This window comes from Falco cherrug, chromosome 5, assembly GCF_023634085.1.
Source record: "Falco cherrug isolate bFalChe1 chromosome 5, bFalChe1.pri, whole genome shotgun sequence".
Lineage (NCBI taxonomy): Eukaryota > Metazoa > Chordata > Aves > Falconiformes > Falconidae > Falco > Falco cherrug.
In genome coordinates, this window is record NC_073701.1 from 53,309,694 (window position 1) to 53,332,691 (window position 22,998).

The 22,998-nt window shown below is 36.5% G+C and overlaps 1 protein-coding gene across 2 annotated transcripts in view; it reads left to right on the forward strand.

The window, feature by feature from the left end:
- The window catches only part of SLC16A7 (solute carrier family 16 member 7), an 81,411-nt gene extending 61,361 nt beyond the window's left edge, over positions 1-20,050 (forward strand). For both annotated transcript variants that reach the window (XM_055712021.1, XM_005444010.3), the window contains exons 3-5: positions 11,546-11,689; positions 13,319-14,131; positions 16,706-20,050. In XM_055712021.1, the coding sequence (XP_055567996.1) occupies positions 11,546-11,689; positions 13,319-14,131; positions 16,706-16,977 (1,229 nt within the window). In that variant the 3' untranslated portion in view covers positions 16,978-20,050. The remainder of the gene's footprint in view (positions 1-11,545; positions 11,690-13,318; positions 14,132-16,705) is intronic.
- The last annotated feature ends 2,948 nt before the right edge of the window (positions 20,051-22,998 follow it).

The window sequence follows — 22,998 nt, forward strand, 5'->3', positions numbered from 1 at the left end:
TTTCTAACCAATTGCTTGTCAGTAAAATGTATTAAAAGTTACTAAAGAAACATAGTTCCTCCTGTGGGAAGAAAATAATTCTTTCATTAGTAAACCTAAGTTATATTCTTTTCACAAGCATAAATGTTAAATCCTTGCAGAAGCAGGTATATTTCAATGGATTATTTCAATATGTTCAGGTTCAAGAATACCAACATAACTCCTTAGATGAAAGCTCGCTCCAGGAATGCATGATGTTCGGGCAGTGTCTGTAATACAAAACATGAGAAGCCTATATTTCAATGGGCACTAATTTATTTTGAATTTATGATGCATTACAATCATTAGAAGTAAGCTGTTTGGCATTACTCAGTGAAGAATAAGGTTTATGCCAGTGGTGGGTTGTTTTATTTCTTTACAGTAGGTAAGAAAATATGCCTGGTTCAAAAGCCATACAAATATTATCTTCAAGTACAATAAGATGGCACTAGGTCACCAAGCCACTTCATGTTGCTTTTTGCAGCAGAACTGAGATATCCCATGATTATATAAGCAGAGCACTAGGCTTCCCCAGCCCCTCCACCCCGCCATTTTCAGAAGAACTTGTCTATGGAGATACATCCTCTGCTGCTGCAAGGGAAGGGACCGTGCAGAGAACGTTATACATGCTGTTTCCTCTCTAGTCCAGGCAAAACAGAAACGCCATAAATACCTTTGCCCAGATTCCTTGTAATATATTCCTTTTCCACTGCTTAAGTCCCAGGCTTCCTCTGCTAATTTTTTATGATTCTTTCACTCCTTACTTGGTCATATTAACATATGAAATATTGTTTTCATAAAGGAAGGCATACTTCTCCCCTCATTAAAGGAAGTCATCATGTTTTTATTGGTAAAAGTCCATGGAAAGTGTATTTGTCAGCCCAGCCCACAAAAGAAATGGCATGTGACTATACATAGGAAATGTCTAAATATTTGAATGACCCATCAGGTAAAGCTTTTCCCATTGTAGATGCAAATCTAGAAGTGTCAACTTGATGACAAATTCAACTCCGATGACAAAAAGTATATGAGGTGGGTATGGGAATATGCAAAAATAAACTGACATCTGCTCAGGTAATGTACAGACTAAAAAAAAAATGCATCTGGCTGCTCTTTCAGTTCTGTTGAAGAGAGTGTCAGGCATGCACATTTTGCTGTAAAAGGCTAGAGAGAAACAAGGGAGAAAGAATAAGGAGAGAAGAGATTAGAACTCATTCTTCAATTATTGATTAATCAGTAAATATTTTATTGAAGATTATTATTTCTAAAAAGCAGTTAAATGTAGGTTGCCTGAAGTTTAAGTAACCTGGAAGATGCTGTGATCTGAACCTGTGGGACACTTTTAGAGTTCTGGACCGTTTCACTAAGTTGTCTACAAAGGTTCCGCGTCCTCTGGGGTCTAATAAAGGCTACTGCGGTGGGCACAGCTGAAATAAAGAAATGCTTTGAAAGATAAATAAATCTTGTTAATATTGTTGATCAAGAGGCTAATCATTTGATAACTTCTGGCTTTTCGACATTCTACTTTTGATTTTTTCTTCATGCTTATAGCCATTATACAGTTTGTATTGCATTTAGTCTTTTTGACTGGGAAGAGGAAATGTTTAGTGTTACATTTACATATCATTCTATAATTAAACAGATTTTCTCAGTATACATACATGTTATTTTTTCACTTGTCTGAAAACAGGAAAAGAAAACACAAATGAATTCCCCCAAAGTTTCTCACTTTTAATTGACAACTGAATAATCATGTCCGTTATGTGTCCGTCATGTTGTGTGTTCCCCCACCCCCTACCCCCACCCCCCAGTTTCTCAGTCTCCCCTTTTTCAAAATACTGGGAAAAATGCAAATTATGTACCAGGTATGATCCCATTAATATTCTACATTGTCTGCACTTACTCTGAATACCTTAGGTGCCAAAACCTAATGAGAACACTCAGTTCCCATTTTATATATCTTTGAAACACAAATTCCCTTCCCTCTCTTATTTCCTTTTCCCTTTTCCTTCCCCTCCCTCTTCCCTTTCCCTCCTTATGTCTCTCTTCTCATCCCTCTAGTATGTTTTTAACTAAATATTATGAAAATACATTTACCTTATGCAGTTCTTCAGACATGATCTAATTTATGGGCTGTAAAGGAATTTGGGAAATTCCCACTCTTAAGCTTCTAATTATTACCATTGAAAGTCACATATGCATTTTATTGGATATTATTAAAATACAATTATAATGGAAATAATGATAAAATAATGTTTTAGAAAGTTGTGGGGTTTTTTTATAAAGTACATTTTAAGCTTAATGATACATATGTGTTAAGTAGCAAATGCATTTGGAAATAATTTTACAATCTTATTGACAATGACCTAAATATGATGACTTCTCAGGACACTTCCAAGTTATAAATACATCCAGATTTATACTTCTCATTACATATATTCTGAATATGTAGATGAGATTTAATGATCCACTCATGATCCATAATTCACAGTTAGTGGTTCATGGAAACATCATAGGCAGCAGATTGAGTATTTGCAGTTTGAAGTTTAATTATACAGTGCAAAATGGAGACCAGAATGTAATATATTAAAGGAGCAACTAGGAAGAAGCATGTCTTGTGCTTTCTCTGAAATTACGTATTATTGCCTGTAATAATATATAAGAAATCATTTCCAAGTTGGGTGAGGTAATAGTACTCTGGAAGAAAACAAATAAACTGTAGGATGATCTGCAGGGTAAAAATGGGATGTTGTATGAGCAATTAGTAGAAGACAGAGAAATCCAAATGACAGTATTAACTGAAGTTGGCTGGATTTTTCACAATGAATTCATTATCTGAAAAATGTAATGATTTGAGTTGCAGAGAATATAACCTAAGTTCATAAAAACTAGTAAATAGCCTGTGCAAGGTCTTTCCAAAGTGTTTGCTATGGTTTTTTGCTCTCTGTGATGTCTGCTAAGCTTCCAAATAACAAAGTATTGTTCTGCTTCCATGACAATTTAGATTCATGCCAACCTATGAAGTCCTGAGGAGTAAATTGCAGTTAAATATTAAGCATTAAAAATTCATTGTCTTTTCTTCTGCAGGAAACTTTCATTTATTCTTCCAAGTATCTTGTATTTGCCACTGAATTTTCTAACGTTCCTGTTGATACACTACATGACAGTTACTGCTTAAGTTACAAGCTGGTTGCATCAGTTTTCTGAGAAGAAAAGAACATTTTTCTGAGAAGACTGTTTGCAATGCACATATCATGTGCTGGTGCTGATGCTATTTCCAGCTGTCCCCATTACAGAGGCATGCAGGCCACTTTGTGAGAAGTATGTGCCTGGTGTTAGAATGCCTCTATTTATATGCATCACTTTTACATAGGTGCTTTGATTTCATATCGTGATTAGCTTGTTCTCACCTTTCTTCTTTCATTTTTCTTGCCTTTTTCCAAATAGAAAGACTAATTTTTGCAAATATCTATGCATGAGCTTCACTTTACTGAGAGATACTGAAGGTAAATATAAGGAGAGTTTTAAAAATGTTGAAATATTTTGCTGCATCTGACTTCATTTCACAATAAATGTGTCAGTGTTAAATGGGGGCAATTAATTTTGAGGCAACTTTATTTGTAGTGGGTGAATATGAATGTTTCTGAAAACTGGCAAGTGGTCAGCAACTCATAGAATTACACTCATTTCCCATTAAATATTATGAAGTTTCATATTGCTAATTTCAAAAGAAATGTCATAAATCATCATAAAGTCTTCTGCTTTGTGATCAAGCATTTTAGCCTTTCATGAAAAAAATGCTGTAGTGGAGCATGCAAAAGATAATTAATATAAAGCTTCAATATATATCCATGTAAATAATAATCAGCATGGCTTCTCCTTGATTAAAAACTGGGCAATTTTCCAACTTTGAAAAGTGCATAGATATAGAGTAATTTGCTAGCTTGAAGATGTTTTCTAAATTACATGGTCCCTAACTCCATATACATTTGCACCCTGACAAACAAGTAAAAAACCTGTAAGCCAAACAACAGCTTTAATTAAAATAGGCAATGCCCTTGGTTCATGTCTCTGATGAATCACTGGGGGGAAAAAAACCCCAAACCCACAAACAACAAAATACCAAAACAGATCAAGGATCTTTAATTTCTACACAAAAGCAATATATTTAGTGCAAGCACCAGTGCCACTGATCACTTACTGTGTTTCTTCTGAACTTTTCAGGAAAAAGGCAGCCATAGTTGCACCAGGCATACATGTTCCTGACCTGAGCACATCAGTCCAAAATTATCAGATGCAGCTTTTTTGGAGGGGGAACCATGAACAAGCAATCAGTGTGCTGAGGCACTCTACCATCAGCCAGAGCCCTATGAATTACCCCACAGGACTGCCGTATTTTTTAAAAGTCCTAAGGAATATCTGAAGGTCCAGTTAATCCAAATAACAGATAAAAAACCAAAAGATAGATACTTAATAGAATTCAAGGATCCTTCAGGACACAAGTGAGAATGTGTAAATTCAGGATAATGGTGCTGAGGAAATGTAGTTAGAGGAGAGGAAGTGGTGAGCAAAGTGTGATGGATGGTTGAACACCTGACTGCTTACCCCCCAGCATGCTGGGCTTTCAGCTGCTGAGCTACCTTAATGCATAGGTTGGTGACGCTGACTCAGTGTTAGCCATTTCTTGTCGGTGATATTTATTGCAAGAGTATTTTTTTCTCTTTGCTTTCTGTCAAGGTTACTGTATTATCTAGATTTATGGAATCAGTGCAGCCAGTTGTAGATATTATATGAAATGGAAAAATAAATACTGCCAAATGCATAGAGGAACTACAAATAAAGCTTTCCAATGATTGTTGAACTATGTTAACTTCATTGCTGTTACAGAAATGCATAGGATATGTCAGAAACACAGGTTACCATTCCCAGAAATGTGGTATAGAATCTACAACACAAAATAACACAAAAAATCTACAACAAAAAATAACACCCAAACAGTTGCATGACATTTTAGTATTTTCAAATTCATTGATACCTTTTTGTATTTTTTTCTCTCTGTCATCTCTAAATTCTATCCAAGAGTAAAAGTATTTAGCGAAAGGTTTTTGAACTAGAGATAAGACTGTCACAAAAATACTCAGTTATTTTTAGCTCTGCTTGAGAAAAGCAGCATATTTTTGAAGTGTTTTCCAACTTAATTAACAGGTTTTAAAGGTGATTAATTTTGAGTTGCTTTTCCTCTGTAAGCCAGAGATGACATTCCAATAGTAGTAGTAAGTACTTGCTTAAAGCATTTATGGTTGAAGGAGTTGTTTTAAAGTGAAAGATAAGGCTCTGCTTTAGAAAAAATAGGGGATTCTTTGCCAAACAAAGCAAGTCAGCTCCTGCAAGTAGATCTTATATTTTGGGGGGAAAGAAAAAGAAAAAAAAAACAGCAAAAGAAAAAAACACCTCTGACTGATATTAGCAAGTAGGTTATCCTGATGATAGTTCTTGCAGCTCCTCGGGTTTTTCCAGCTTTGTAGGAAACAGAAATAAAAAATAAAGCTGGACTAGAAAGATAGCTGTATTGACTCTGCAGAGCAGATGGCTGCAAATGTTATTGTGTTTCAGTCACTTGACTTGACAGTATGCAATCTCCAATATTGCATTAGTGCAACTTGAAATATTATTGCGTTTATTTTCAACTTCTTTCAGCCATTCACTTTATTTAAATAAATGTCATATTGTTCAAACTGAGTCATTTCAGGTTGCTTTGGATCAATGACACTATGAACACTGTATGGCATTGTCAATATATGTTTAAGGAATTATCTTTATATTAGGAAGGTTCATCTCTAGTTCCATACTAAAAATAATGCAGGTAGCAAAGTAAAAAGCATAAATACATTGGCTGTATGTGAAACAAGTTACAGATGTGAATGATCTTTGATTACATCACTGTATTATAGCAGTGAGAAATCACACCAGAATGAATAAATTAAATACTGAAACCTAGATTACATACTTTGCAAAGACACTTTCATTCCTCCAGTGAATACAAATACAGAATAGACCCAAAGATAACTTTATTTTGGACATAAAAGACAATTACGGCAGCTTGATACTGCTACAGACCAATCCCTAGTATTGTAACCATTCTAACTAGTTATTATACATTTAAGTTGCTGAACATTTTTTCATCCCTCACAGAAAGTGGTGTCTATTTATGGGAGAACTCTAAAGTAATTTTTTTTTCTTTTGTTCAGTTTGGTAAGAAAAAAACTGATGGAAAAGAGAAAAGGCAGCAAGAATTCTGGTGTCCTAGATTCTTTTCCTCTTTTAAATTAATGGAGTGTACCTAATACATTAGATCTTATAAATGTTATTCTACTTGAGAGATGAGCAAGATGTGCATTTTATGCCAAATAAATCTTCCTTTATTCTATTTCATGGCCTTAAAACTAATCTGCCTGTACTATTACCTCAAGGTATTATGAAGTGGAAATACTGTTATCTGGTTTGCATCCTTTAAGCTTTTAAAAGATACCAGATATGAAGACTCAGATCATTTTTTGAAGTTTATGTTTTCTTTAGGGCTGAAAAAAGCAAATAAATGGACAGATATGTGTATATGAGTGTGTGTGTATCTCTGAGAATGTAACTATAAGAGAAAGAATATTAAATTTAGAGTGTATAGTTTGAGTCCTCTATTCATTTCCACAAAAATAACAAGCAGTATATTTCTTTAAAAAGAAACTTTAGTGTTCAAGTTATGTTTAAACCATATTAGCAAAATAAACATCTTTTAAGGGGAAAAAAGGTGATTATTTCTTCAAACATCTGCCTTTTGAATCTACTTATTGTTCACTAATGTAGTCTTTTTTATTGCTTTTCATTTACAACAGTATGCCTTAGCAGAAGATGAGGATTTAAATGGTGATAGAAAAGATAAACTTGAAAGTGAGAGGAAAATATGGTTTATTGCTACTTTTCTTATTACAAGAAGTAATCTATCTCATGTGTATACAATACGTTTCTTCTAAGAAATCCTGGTATTCACTGAACACCAGAAAAAGCACCTTTGTCCTCACATTTTACACAATACAGATGTGCAAGTGAATGTTCTGCTGAGCGGTCAAAACAGAACGTAGACATCACATTATTATAGATTTTGTATAAAACATCATAAACAGCTCCCAGATGCATGAGCCAGTGTCTGCTTACATAGCTGAAATGACTTTTGCCATCTTTCCTTTGACATATGACAAACAATGTGAAAAGCTGCTATTTTTTGTGTTCTTCTAAGTCATTTGTGTCCTGCTGCACAGGCCTTCCTGAAACTGTTCTTCGGTGGCATCAGTTACAGTTGCTGCCTTATTCCTTCTCACATTCTGGTCATTTGCCTCAAACAGACAGATATAAAACAAAAATACAGCCAGGAGACTGTTAGCATATTACGATAATGGTCTTAAATTTGGTTTAGGGAGTGTATAGTCTTATGTGGCTGATGGTTTGTAGGTGCTAAGGGAGAGATCAGATTAAATATTCTTGTGGGCTTCCTGACTTAACATCTGTTATGTAGTTACTTCAGGCTTCGTGAAAGTAGACTCAGAGATCCAGCAGTCCTTTAGTGCATTAATGTGCATTAATGTATAATGTGATTTTGGTAGTGTTACAGTGCTAAAACGGCATAATCTTCCTTCTACTAAAAAGAAAAAAACTGCAAGAAATATAGATACGTGCTGTCATGTGAGCATTGCTTAAATAATTGTGGAAGCTGTTAGATGTGAAATGAAATTTGTGTATGGCTATAAAATGTGTGATGATAGACAAACAGCTGGGATTTATGTAGATTCATATACTTCAAGGTATGAATATGCATTATTTCATGAGACTCCAAAACCAGGTGTATACGCAGATGTCACAAGAAAATGTTTAAATTACTCATTAGATTGGAAAGGTTCCTGGGTAACTTAGGGAGTAAGCTTAAACTAACTTTATGGCTTATAGAACAATTAGTATTTCCCACATGCACAAATTTTAAATCAAAATATTGGAATGTACTAAAAGAAAACCCAAAATTAAATGGAGATATGATGGAAAATGCACATCATTAATTTGAGAAAAACGTCTCAAAGAGACTATTAGGTTTAAAGGAATTTTAAGTTTATAATCCATTCCAGCTTTAGGTCATTTGAAAGTACAGAGCTTAGACCCATCAGACAGTTTTGTCTTTCCTCTGGTGTCTTCATCCACTGCCTACCTAAATTAATACATCCATATTTGACCTCAACTAACAGGTCTTGTAGGTGGGGCTAACATTACCTGCTTTGATCTGAAAAGCTGTAATTTACAGTCCTGGCCTAAGCACCACAGTTAAGATCTGCAAAGATGCTGTTTTCTTATTCCTGATAAGGAACTCTCTGCAAAATTATTTCCCTCAAAGGAGAGGGAAACTTGCCATTTCTGGACAACCTCTAAAAAAGGCAACCAACCAAACACTGAAAACAAACATCTCCCCCAAATCCCTAAACAAACAAGTATCTGGCTCATTTTTCTGTCCTACAGAAGGAAGGAAGGATTGACGGAAAAGTATTAAAGAATATTAATATTATAGTCAGTACTCTTTAGGGGTGAATGTTACAGCAGAGCTCATCTTTGTCCTTGACTGTCGTTGCAAAACATTGTCAGTGCTGTGCAATGCTGTCTTTTTGATCCATAATTTTATTTACAATGCTAACAATATAGCGATATTGCACAACAATATTTTTTAATGCCATTCCTCAATTTCCAGCACTTGATAGCCTGCTATGTGTGGATTTACCTCATCTTTTTCATTTAGTTTCACACCTATCCTTCTGGCCTTTCAAGCTGTCTTTGTTTAATGAGAAAAGAAACAGATTGCTAACAGGTCTATCCACATCATAACTGAAGCATTTATGTAAGGGTAAAACTCAAGTTGCCTGTAGTGAATAAATCTGTAAATAATATGGTCAAATATTTCCCTGCTACGATGCCTCTTTGCTACATTTTTTCTAAGGATCAGCAAAGGAACATTTTAAGTATGACTACAGCAAGGCAACAGTTATTACAGCGGTAACTTGCAGGTAGGTCAGAATGATAAGAAATACTAAACAAATTTTTCATTTACAGTTTTGTAAATACATCCCTCTCATCATGGGAAGAAGAACTTGCAATAATTTTAGGAATCTGTATTTTTTTATCTTTGATGTAAAATACTGTTTTGTGTTTAGCCTTTACAACTTCTTTTTTTTTCCAGAAAATTGACTTGGTTTTATTTATTTTCAAAAATAAAAATATTACTTGATATTAGGATGAAACTTTTTGCTTGAGTTAAGCAAAAAGTTCCAGTAAAAAGGTGGGGTTTTTTTTAACTAGAGAAAATATTTGTATTGTTCCTGTATTTCAAAAGGGCTTTCTTTTTAAGTGAAACATGAGCCAAATACTGATTGTCCAAACATAGCTCTATAAATAGCAAAATCATGATTTAAGTTATTCTTCAGCATAGTTATGAGAGCACAAGTTTATTAAGACAGGAGAAGTAAGCATGATATATTTGCAAAGTGCTTGGAGTGCAATTTGTTCGTTCTTCATGTCTCACTGCTTTCTCCGTATGGTCTCAAAGGAGAAAGCCCACCTTGTCACAGTTCTGCTCAGTGGTCCCCCCAGATGGAAGTTAAGAAGTGTTAGTTATCTCATAATATAGGCTGTCAGTGAAATGTTTTAGTGCTTCATATGTGATTTAAAGTCTGTTACTAAATCTCTGGGCTGTTGTATATTTGGTGGGCCATTCCATGCTATGGGTGTTTAAGTGTGTTGGGTTTAATACATGGTTATGCTTAAGCTGCAGTTCAGTGAGCAGCAGAGCCTGATGTCCTATGCTTATGTCCGTAAGATGAGACCTAATGCCTTCAGCCTGAGCATCCTTTACCTTCTCGGTAAAATAGCCACCCTGTTTATCTTCTATGCCCCCACCTACCTGGAATGGTACAGCTGCCTGGGCAAGAAGATAGATTGCTTTTAGTGGTGACAAGCTGGGTGTACTGGCCATGTTTGTGCTGCCTGGACAGGGAGCCTGAAGGAGCTTCCCTAGACTCCTTGGGACCCAAGCTGTTTAATCAGTGCACAAACCATAAGATCTAAACATCACTCAAATCTTTGCTTTTCAGTCAAGTTAACTTCAAACTGACCTCTGGATTCATGAGCCATTAGAAACAGACAGGTAGGCAGAGGGCAACACTATTGCAGGAGCTTATTTCTGTCAGCTAAAAACTGATCATTTGGCATATGCTTAAGACTTTTGATATGTAAGTAGCAAATAACATTTACATTACATCCATAATAATACTTTAATACATTTAAGGTGATTAAAAAAGTGGGGTCTAAGCTAACGCTGTACCTATGAAAACACACTTTTAAATTTGATTGAATTTGGCTTTTTCACATTATGGGATTTCTTGGATTTATTCCTTTAGATATTTATAAAAATTAAAGACTTTAAACTGTTACCAGTACAGTGAATGATTTGCAGTGGAATCAGATACAGAGCTTGGCGTTCCACTTTATGCCAGGTGCCTGCTTTACCTTGAGTTTGAATTTTTTTGCTTCTTATTATAATTGTTTACTGGGTTTTGTTTTTTGGTTTTGGGGGGGGGGGGGTTAATTGGATAAGTTTAGTTATTGCAAAAGCAAGACTATTTGTAATGGTCTGGGCCAAATATAGTGCATTCAGATGGTATGCAGGTTTACCTAAAGAGCTTTGACAACCTCTTAATCTTGATATGTAGCATCACCGTCTATTCTAGTCATGGTCATTTAAAAAAACATATAATGCATGTCACGCTAAATTGCACACTAGCTGTTTGTTTAGTATGGCTGTAATTACACCATAAACTGAATTGCAGTTGAAACTGAAAAATGGACCTGTAGCAATATTTTCAAAGTTTATAGGTCTTTATGCTAAACCACATCTTAGGTTTTCCCAGACAACCTATAGTCATCTTACTGCCCATTAACGCTCCTTTCTGGATGAGGTAAGGAAAAACGAGCCTCAGGGGCCAGAGATTTACATTCTGATTTGATGATACTTTAAAGCCTATGTGTAGTTTTAAGTAGGGGTCCAGTACATGCTACAGTATTAAGGTCAGTTATTAGTTTGCTTGCCTGGAGATTTCCCCTGCTCTGTGAAGTGTTTTGTTATCTGCCTCATACTTGAAATTCTTCAGTCTTTGCACTTTCAAAACTTCCATTGACCGATCTCAGTATTGATTGCTTGTGAACTGTAACAATCGCTCTTGCTTGTCTGATGTCTTTAATCTTTGTATCCAGTTCCATGTCATGGAGGCAATATATCTACATCCAGGCTCGTGTATCTGCAGACTCACAGGGGATGTTTGTGAGACAAATTGCTGTGGAAACAGCTAAACGTTTTCCAAGATGGAGGAGGAACGCATTCCAACATATCATAAATACGAAACATGTATGATGGAGTTACCCGTTAATGTATTTTCTTTTTTCCCAACAGGTCCCATAAGCAGCATTTTGGTGAACAAATATGGTAGCCGGCCTGTGATGATAGCAGGTGGTATCTTGTGTTCATTTGGAATGATTGCTTCCTCTTTCTGCAATAGTGTCCTGGAACTTTATCTATGTATTGGTGTCGTTGGAGGTAAGAGTCCTGGTCAAAAGGTATTAATATATTATATTATATTATATTATATTATATTATATTATATTATATTATATTATATTATATTATATTATATTATATTATTTCTAATACTGTTCTACCATTGAGCCTTACTGGTCAAGAACCCACTGTGCAAGGCACTGTACAAATACAAGCCAAGAAGGTAGCAAGATCAGTTCATTTCAGCTATCTGAACTATCAAATTGTTTAAATTAGCTGGTATGATGTTAAATTATTTCATAGGGTATTTCAGGAACAACCGATAATTTCATTCAATAAATGCTGTATGTATGTATTGTTCCACACAGCACTGTAATTATGGTATAAAAATTGATTGGCTCATGACAGCACCTATTACAGTCATTTTGTAGATGTAGAATGTAGAAATTCACATTCCTTCTTTCAGCTTTCAATCGTTGCACGTCAAACAGAGTGGCAGAGGCTAGCAGAAATCTAGTGAAAACATGAAAGCTAGTGCCAGCTTTCTGTAGGTTCGTACATACATTTACTTTCAGTTCAATAGGTTTCTGTTTGAAATCCCCAGGGCCAATCCCCAAATAAAATTATTCATAATCATCCATCAGAGGCCTGGATATTGCCTCAGGCAATGAACTAATGTGATCATTAAGCCAGTAAATTAAATAGCCTTCTTCTATCAAAAGTTGTGGGTTTGGTTTTTTTTTAAAACTACATCCTCAGAATAAGGAAGGCAAGTGAGGTGAAATATTGGCAGGTAGTAAATGAATAAGGTAATACTTGTTCTTATATTCAAGCTTATCTTTCTTTATGTTGGGACTAAAGGACTCTGTCTTCGTTCAGTGATTATTTCTTAATGCTCTTATTTTTCACATCCTAAACCTGGGGTCTACCGAAAGAGTAAAGTCACAGTCCAGGAATGAGCCTATCTTGTCCCCTGTGCCATCCAGCAGATGTGTAGCTATGCAGACTTTATTGCCTAGATGTCTTAATACAGAGAGAAGGCCTAGAGGTTCAGCTTATACACTCGGCTGATGTGGATTGGTGCTCTGCTCCCATGCATGTCCTCTACAACTCTTCCACCTTTAGCAGTGACTTCCATACTTGTGGAAGTGTAGCTGAATGTGTCGCAAAACAGTTAGCCATTTTAAGCTCCACATTTGTACACAAGTTTGATCTTAAATAGAGCTGGAAGTAAGAAACGAGGACATTTATGCATTTAAATACACCCTGCATTCATTGTAGCTGAAGTGACATTATGTTACTTTTGTGAAATGAGCCAAGAGAGAATTGCATTATAACTTAGTAAATTTAAAAGTGATGAGTCAAGGCAGTGACACCATCATTCCTCTGTGATTCCCCTGTCACTATCACTGCTGAAATACAGTAAGGAGTTTTGGCTTTTATTGCAGTGCTATAGGGGAAATGGCAGAATGCCACCACGACACAATCTTGGCATGAACACGCATAGGCAGCAATGAAACTGTCTTTCATTCTCTGATGCTGGTTGGTTTCTGTCTTTATTGGGAATCACTGGAATAGACACTGGTCATTTAAAAATAACTTGAAAGAGGTGTGATGTGTTTTTCAGTGCATGACCTGCAATAATACTGTCTTTTATGTGTTTTTTAGGTCTGGGTTTAGCATTCAATTTACAGCCTGCCTTGACCATGATTGGCAAGTACTTCTATAAGAAGCGTCCCATTGCTAACGGACTGGCCATGGCTGGAAGTCCAGTGTTTCTGAGCACATTGGCACCTCTCAACCAATTCCTCTTTAATGTGTTTGGCTGGAAAGGAAGCTTTCTCATTCTGGGAGGACTTCTTTTGAACTGCTGTGTGGCTGGGTCACTTATGAGACCTGTTGGACCGAAAACAGTCCCGCCTATAAAAAAAGATGTTGAAAAAGGCACAGGAGATTCTCCCTTGCACAAAAACAACAAGAAGTCTTTTTGGCAAACCATGAATAAATACCTAGATCTTTCCCTCTTCAAACACAGAGGGTTTCTGATTTATTTGTCTGGGAATGTCATTATGTTTATCGGTTTCTTTGCTCCAATAGTATTCTTGGCTCCTTATGCCAAGCACAAGGGAATTGATGAATATTCTGCTGCATTTTTGCTGTCTATCTTAGCTTTTGTAGACATGTTTGCTAGGCCTTCAATGGGACTCGTAGCAAACTCCAAGTTTATCCGGCCAAAGATTCAGTACTTTTTCAGTTTCGCTGTCTTGTATAATGGCGTCTGTCATATTTTGTGCCCTCTGGCAACAAATTACACTGGCTTGGTGATATATGCTGTATTTTTTGGGTTTGCGTTTGGAATGGTTAGCAGCGTTCTTTTTGAGACATTGATGGACCTCGTTGGGGCTGCCAGATTTTCCAGTGCAGTTGGACTTGTCACCATCGTGGAATGTTGCCCTGTGCTCATAGGTCCTCCTCTAGGAGGTAAGAACCTCTTTTATACTGTTTTTTTCAGGCATTACAGCATAATCTTGCAATTTAGCGTTGCATTAATATAAACATTGTTCTTAATGTTATTTAATGTTTTCACTGTGACTAGGGACATACTGTAGCAGTAGTGTACCACATCTGTTATCTTTCGGCTTTACAGCTGCAGATCCACATGAAAATATAAAGGCATATATTGCATGCATGTGCAATAGATAGATTAAGAGTGTATCTCTACTGGCACACAAATCCAGGTGATAAATACATGTTTTCCTGATAGCACATAGTGCTAACTTTTCAACCTTGATTTACATGTATTCAGTTCCAATTTGCTCATTGCCAACATAGTTGTTACTCTCTTGAATTGATTGAATCCTCTAGTAGTTTTGTGGAGATCTCACAGATCTTCTAACTAGATTTCTCTAAACTAGTGGCAGCTAGAGGAGCACACACTTAAGTTTAAAATAGCAACTTTAGTTTGTATAAACAGAGAGGATTGGCATTTCTAGAAAAAAGAAGCCAGCAGGGAGGTACTAGAAAGGACAGGGACATGCTCAGCAGCCTAGGCAGAGTGCACGCATGGTGGGATGCCAGCATGGTGCTGTGGAGTGTTGTCCCCTGGCATAATTTCACACCACTGCCCTGCTCTCCGCCAGTCCTTTAGCCTGTTTCTATAGCAAACAGATAATGTGTAAGGCAATTCAAGAGTGTGAACTGGCTGAAAGATGATAATGTTACCAACTTTATTCTTTTGAGTGTAAGGGGAGCTTAAAGGGAGCCTATGTGTATACCTTAGACTATATTCATAACTTTTGGGCTTCTAGCACCAAAAATTTTGAAGAGTCTTATCTAAAGTGTTTTCTGTTTACTAGAATTTAGTCACTATTTAGTAATGTTAAAGTGTTTTCTGTTTACTAGAATTTAGTCACTATTTAGTAATGTTGTTAGTAAGTTTTGTAGTTTTAAGGTTTCTGATGATACAAGAAACTAAAGAAATAGATGGTCAAATATTATTGAAAAGTACTGGTTAAGAGAGTGTGTATGTGTGTTGCAGTGTAAGCCCAACTTGTGAACATATACTATACCCACGGGATAAACAGTGCCACAGAAGTCAGCAAGATTATGTGTGTCTAAAAAACATTTATACATATCAAAGTATTTTGAGGATTATTGTCAGTATTTCTATAAACAGCATTGTTGCGTGAAATTTTAAATATGGCTAAACAATTCCACTCACTTAAGTACAATAATATTTGTTAAAGTAAATTTTTAATAGTCCTCAAGATAGTCAGTGTTTCTCTCATCTTTTAACATAAAAATTCCTTTTGGTAATGGTAGAACACAACAGATTCTCACGCAGCCTCTTGCTATGCCACCTAGTGGGCGGACTGAGCCGGTGACTGCTGGAGCCCAGCCTTTTCGGTCAGGTTCTAAAATCAATGTTAGTATTAACTCTAAAGATATTAAATTTAATATTTATGGGGCAATAGCACACGAAACTATTTATTTTTCAGTATATTAGCTTTTCAGGAGTTTCGAAAAGTATGTGTTTGTGCTATAACTCTATGAAAAATTGATTTATCTTATATTATGCTGAAGTAATTTTAATGCAGAATTTCATTTTTAATCATCAGTTTTATGAGTCTGCTCGTTGAGAAAAAACAGTAAATTGTACTTTTTACGCTAATAGGTGAATTATATGCTTGCAGTGCTATTTGAGTTTTTCCTAATACTAGGCTTGTGAAATAAAGACTAAAATAATTTGATGGCTTGTAAATGTGTATCAGCTGAATAGGCTGACATTATGGCTTCAACCCAGTAAAAGCATCTAAATGCATACAAAATTGAAGTGTGCAGGCTATCCTGTGGATTCCAATGCTAGTGTAGCAGTATTCAGAGCTAAATACTTGGATACGTGCAGATGTTGATTTGGGAGTTGGGAAAATCTGGGAAGAATGGCTCATAAAGTGGAAGAACAGTTATATTTTATTTTCCTTGTCATGACCCAACTAATCTCAGAGGTGTGGATGTAATTTTTAGGTACAGGTTTCATAGTTTAAAACTCAGCAGTTGAGTATGATAGCTTGAAGGGACAAACCTTTCTATCTCTTTCACCAGTCACAGGAAAGTAAAAATTGCAAAGTTGATGTACAATGACAGCAGCATAAAAAGACACATACCTCTTCATCCTATTGTCTGTATGCAGCCTCTGTGAGTGTCAGTCATTCCAAAACAATAGGAAACAAAATTAGGAGGAAAATAAAATAAAAAGGCAATGAAATAATGAAAATTAAACAACTAAAAAAATGTCTGTCATTATTCATTAAGCTTTACTTACATTGTTCTTCAATATTTTATCACTGTCAGTGATTCCAATGACAATTGCTACTTTGACAGGTTTTGTTAGAGTTCTGATATATATGTTAGACAATTTGAACATGTTGAAATGCTTTGCTGCTCCAACTCCAAAACCAAGCTATATATAGGTATTTCTCCTAGGAAAGCATCTGGATTGTATTGGGCATCCTATTTTAAAGATGTTTTTTCTCTCTTCTTGTCTTTGTATTTCAGGTTGGTTGGTAGATGTTACTGGTGAATATCAGTACATGTATTTCGTCTGCGGAGTGATTGTGATTGTGGCCAGTATCTGGTTATTCATTGGCAATACCATTAACTACAGGCTTTTGGCAAAAGAAAAGAAGTTAGAAGATGAGAAGCAGAAAGCACAGAAGAATGCTGACTCAAAGGAAGCCGAACCATTAACAAACAATGAGAACGAAGATGCTGCCAGCAGAGCTGATAAAGCTCTTGAAGATCCTTCAGAAAGAGAAACCAATATTTAATCTGCAGTATAGCTCAGAAGGCAACATTTATGACTTCCATTAGAAATATGTCTTCAAGACACAGGCCAGGTTTTTTTTGGTAATAATGATCAGTCACAATATTGGATGGGAACAGATTTTTGCCCTGTGGCAAGACTCTTAGTTAAATTACTATCTACAGTTTATTTATTTCAGTGATACAAAATTGAGATTAAAGAGGTACTGACTCCATGCAAATGAGTCCATCAGACTATGACTGGACAATCAAGAGTCAGGTAAACCAGACAATAAAGCCTTCCAATAACAGTTTTGTTTAAAATATGTATCTAATGCAAAAGTATCTCCTAGACTTATTTAGGAAGATACTTTGCTTTCTTTAGAATATTGTTAAAGTCTGTTGAAATCATCTGCCCAAACTGTATTTACCACTAATATTAAAAAGAATATAAGCTCAAAGATTTTTTGAAAAGAGACAGAGTACCTGAGTGAAGCACACTGAAACTTTTTTCTCTTTTGTATGCCCACTAGATCAAAAAGATACATTATGCCTGTATAAACAATTATAATATGGATGTAAAAATTAAGGTTAGGAGACGAACAGTTGGTGGGCACCATCTCTAAAATACAATAAACAGCTGAATTACAATATATTCCAGAAGTTGTTTCCTCCTGTGATAGCTGACTACATTGTATTTCAACGTACATTTGAATCCAAAGTATGTTCAGACTTTGCTAATTCAAACAGAGCTAAAATCTGTCTGTATATAAAAGGATTTAAACCCAAGATTTACATTGCTAACAAGAGTGGCAATTAGGTGTTTTGCTTTTTTTTTTTTTTCATTATGTAGTCCTGTATGGCTGAAGGGTCTGCACTGGACTGTGAAACTTTCTTCCTAAAGGGACTAGACTCAGAACCTGCTGATGTTAAAAGGATGCTTACCCTTGGCTTTTGTGGCCCAAATCAGTTTGGTTTATTGGCGCATCATTAGTTGTTTGATGGTCTGCTGGGAGGATATTTAAGGTCTAACTTCAGGTATTTGCAGACAGGTAACTGTACCAGTTCTCAGCTCCCTTTCCCAAGTATTCAGTGAAAAGCTACTTCCTTTTTCTAATGCCAGTTTGAGCAAAAATGCTGCAAGGCACATTGACAGTGCCAGTCTGGAAGCTTTGTATTGACATATCATTTTTGTGCAGGATATTTGGTCTTGTGTCTACAGTTTCACACAGACACTCCTATCAATTAAAATGTACACAACTGTTCCTCTTCCTTTAGGCAAAAGGAAGCAGAAGTCTACAATTTGACTTTACAGAAATCATTTAGCATTGCACTTGAAAGCTAGAAATGCAAGCTTCTGAAGGTATTAAGTGAAAATATTTCTGTTCTGTTTGTAGGTGAGGAAATGTGTTATTTGTTTCAGAGAGATGCCTGCAAATGACTCAGAAATTGTGAAAATTAAGGGTCTGATTCATAAAACATTTATGCACTGTTTATGGAGGATACACATACACTCAATTCCAGGAAAAGAATGTAATTCTTTTTAGTTCTCTTTTAAATCGCAAAAAGTTGCAAGTATATTGGACAGACAGCTAGCTGTGTTAAACACACTTTGAAGCACCAATAATGAAGAAAAAATTAATAGTAAAATAAACAGACACAGGAGTGCTTTTAAGAAAGCCATTTCTTAATAGTAATGTTTGATATTACTATATCCACTCTTCTAAAAAAATTCTGGCAGAGCTTGCTTCTGTTTTGCTGGGTTATCATCTTACATACTATGAAGTTCCACAGTAATGCCGAACTTTTTCATTATCTCAGCACTGTTTTGGAGGAGAAGCATCATGAATCTACTCACAGCATGGTACAGAAATTAATACCTACTTTTTACCTAATTATATGCAAGAAAACCAAATGTCTTCTACAAGTCCTGTAGCATATAGGCATATCAGCAACAAAATATGTTCATTTCAGAGTCTGGGGAGGAAATATGGGTTACATGATCAGATCTGAGCAGTGAACTGTGTAAAGGAGAATGATTTAGTCCTACTAAAATCACAGTTCCTCGTTCAGCCCCCAGCTTCAGAGAAGTAATAAATACATTGCACCTCCTTCCAAATGTAGCCCTGCCAGCACCCCATGAGGTAAAAACATTGCTTGGTTTTTAGCTATACAGACAGAGTGAATTCAGTATCTATGAAGTACAGCCAGAAAGTGATGAGGAATTTCATAGACACCAAGTTTTCATAGAGTGTGGAATATCAGTTAGAAATACTGGATTGTAAACGATGAACTGAAATTTTATCCAAAGAGTAGTCCTCAGGAACATCACTCTTCTCCTGACAGCAAGTGGTAGAAAGGCAGAGATTATTTGAAAAGAGATGATTATAGAGGCTGAACCAAAATTACGGAGGCAAAATTCTCGGTGCTTATTATCTCTTTGCAAAAACCATCATGATTAAGAATACAGGGTAGAAGACAAGTGTCAACTTTTGACTTAAGTCTGGTAAAATTTGCTGTTGTGTAAATAAAGGACTTGGAAAAAAGATGATAAAAGGCTCTCAGGAAACATGCAGGCAACTTTGCTGTTGTATGCAGGATCACAGAATACAATGCAACATGGCATAGGAGATAAGGGAAGAACAAGGTTCCTTGAGCCTTAGACACACCTAACCACAAGTAACAAAAAATTGTATTACTATCTCAGAGGAAGTAAAAATTTATATAAACACAACCTTCTACAGAGACACCATACTTCCATCTCTGGTCAATTACGTTAAAAAATAATAGGAATGAAAGAGCTGCTTCAGCACCACTCACCAATATGCAATTTTTAATCCCATAAGGGAAAATGATACAGCAGGCAACTGGAGCAATATAAGGTAGTAACTGAATCAAGTGAAACATTTCCTTACACCTCTTTCATTACTTTTCCTCTTAATACTAGCAACAAAATCAAAACCGTCAGAATACTCTTGATATTACTGAATGTTAAAGAAGTTAAAATCCGGAGATGAATGAAGAAAATTGGAACCATATGCAAAAACTGCCTGAAATTAAAAAGCTGTATGTTCCAAATAACAGGTCCTAAAGAGGCAATTGCCTTCTATAGGTAGCTCTTATTTCTAAAAGTAATAATAATAGCAAATTACCTTGAATCAATTCTGTAATGAGCAGCAAAGTAGCAAAATGAGTATAACTTGCCTTCATACCCCTGAATATCACTCTGCACTGAGCTATAATTTGTACTGCAAGTCATTTCATCATTACATTTTTGCTTTCAGGATAAGACCTGGGTATATACCATCTCTCTAAATTCCCTTGGTTTCTTTTAATTACCTCACCCCAGTCTGGACCACTGTAGGGTCAGGACTAAGAGATGGCCCTGCCTTACAAGGATGAAATGTACTCTCAAACTTCAAGACATACCACATGCATCTTTTATGCACTATGGAGTCTGTAGTCTCTGTCAATCAGTGCAAGCAAATCCTTAATTGGTCTTAATCTCATTTATACTCATGTATACTTCATCCTTTTCATTTCTCTGCACAATATTGATCAGTCAATAAAAACAATGCCAAAACCTTAAAATTAGTAGGAAAGGAGATTACATTAATAATATTTTTCCTATTTAACATCCAGGTTAAATTTCATGTCGTTTCAGAGTACACATCCGGATACTTTTATTTTGACGTCGTACTCTTCTCTGGTAGCTGGAGAGGTTTTTTGTATTGCCCTTTCCAACTCCAGAGAAAGACTTCTCACCAGTAATTCCCAGTACTTTTTCAACAACATGTCGAAAGTTCACCCCTCCTGCCTCTCCTCATTGAACTGTGGTTGCAACCATTGCCAGTTCTGTATTTCCATTAAGTTCATAAAAGCATATTTTTATATGAATTCCTGTAGCATAACTAGTAAGACTACAATCCCTTTATTTCAGGAGTGTGATTTCTGAACTGTTTTGACAGAGTTAGAGAAGGTCTTATTTTATTTTCAAAGAATTTGTTTTGTTTTATTTGGTTGGGTTTTTTAAATTATGTTGTCCTTATGAGAGAAAGTTCAACTTTACTTACTGCTGAAGTGAATGGAAGCAATTTCACTGTCATCATGATTCAAAATTCACATGAATTTTAATGGTCTTTTTGCATATCAGCATCTAGTGCGCTTAAAAAACATTTGGCAGTCTCTACATAATTGTTCCTCCCAGAGAACTCTCATTCCTCTTGAAGATCCCCCACCCGCCACCCCATTATTCATTTTGATGTAAGACACATAATTTGGACCTGGAATGCTGTGACTCTTAAATACTTACTTGTCATACTCTCCTGAAATTCCTAAGCAACATTTTTCTCTTGTTACTTTCAGGCCTGGATGGTTGTATTAGTAGGGAGGTAATGCTCAGGTATATAATAATCTACAGATACCACATACAGCCATAACTGGGGCAGCCATCAGGATTTCAGTAAACAAAGCCAGTGACCATTTCTATAGGTGAACATTCTGTAACTGATACTGACAATTTTGCCTATAAAAAAAATATAAATCGAGGCAAATTTTCTTAGTTTCTTTATAGATTACTATTTTTCTATTCACATGAGAGGAATATAAAGGGGATTTTAAAACACTTATTTTCAGAGGTGACATAGTAATTTTAACAAGGCACTCTGGATTTTTTTTGGGGGGGTGTGCTTTTCTGATATTGTGCATATATATGTATTGAAAGTGTTTGCATGAATTAGCCTTTTGATCATTATTTGCATAAGCTTTGCTATATAATTTCAACATAATTTCATAGAATCATGGAACAATTTGCATTGGAAAGGACCTTAAAGTTCATCTAGCTCCAACCCCCCTGCCATGGGCAGGGACACCTTCCACTGGGCCAAGTTGCTCCAAGTTCCATCCAGCCTGGCCTTGAACACTTCCAGGAATGGGATATCCACAGCTGCTCTGGGCAACCTGTTTCAGTGCCTCACCACCCTCATAGTAAAGAATTTTTTCCTAATATCTAAAGAAATCTACCCTCTTTCAGCTTAAAGCCATGCCCCCTTATTCCACCACTACATGCCCTTGTAAAAAGTCCCTCTTCAGCTTTCTTGTAGGCCGCTTTTAGGTACTGGAAGGCTGCTGTTAGGTCTCCCCAGGGCCTTCTTTTCTTCAGGCTGAACAACACCAACTCTTAGTGTGTCTTCATAGGAGAGGTGCTCCAGCCTTCTCCAGCCCTCTGACAATCTTTGTGGCCATTGGACTTGCTCCAACAGGTCCATGTCCTTCATGTATTGGAGGCCCCAGAGCTGGACGCATTACTCCAGGTGGGGGTCTCACAAGAGCAGAGTAAAGGGGGAGAATCACCCTCCTTGACCTCCTGGACATGCTTCTTGTGATGCAGCTCAGGACACAGTTGGCTTCCTGGGCTCCAAGCGCACATTGCTGGGCCATGTTAAACTTCTCGTACACCAACACCCCCAAGTCCTTCTCCTCAGGGCTGCTCTCAATCCATTCTTGGCTCAGCCTGTATTTGCGCTTGGGATTGCCCTGACCCACATGCTGGACCTTGCACTTGGCCTTGTTGAACTTCATGAGGTCCACACGGGCCCACTTCTCAAGCCTGTCAAAGTCCCTCTGAAAGGCACCCCTTCCCTCCAGCGTGTCTACAGCTTGGTGTAGTCAGCAAATTTGCTGAGGATGCGCACAATCCCAGTGTCCATGTCACTGATGAAGATGTTAAACAGCACCAGTCCCAGTACTGACCCCTGAGGAATGTCACTTGTCACTGGTCTCCACTTGGACATCAAGTCATTGATGGCAACCCTGTGAATGCAACCATCCAGCCAATTCCTTATCCACTGAGCAGTCCATCTGCCAAATCCATGTCTTTCCAGTTTAGAGACAAAGATGTCCTCCAGGACAGTGTCAAATGCTTTGCACAAGTCCAGACAGATGACATCAATTGCTCTTCTCTTATCCACCAACGCTGTAACCCCATTGTAGAAGGCCACCACATTTGTCAGGCATGATTCACCCTTAGTGAAGCCATGTTGCCTGTC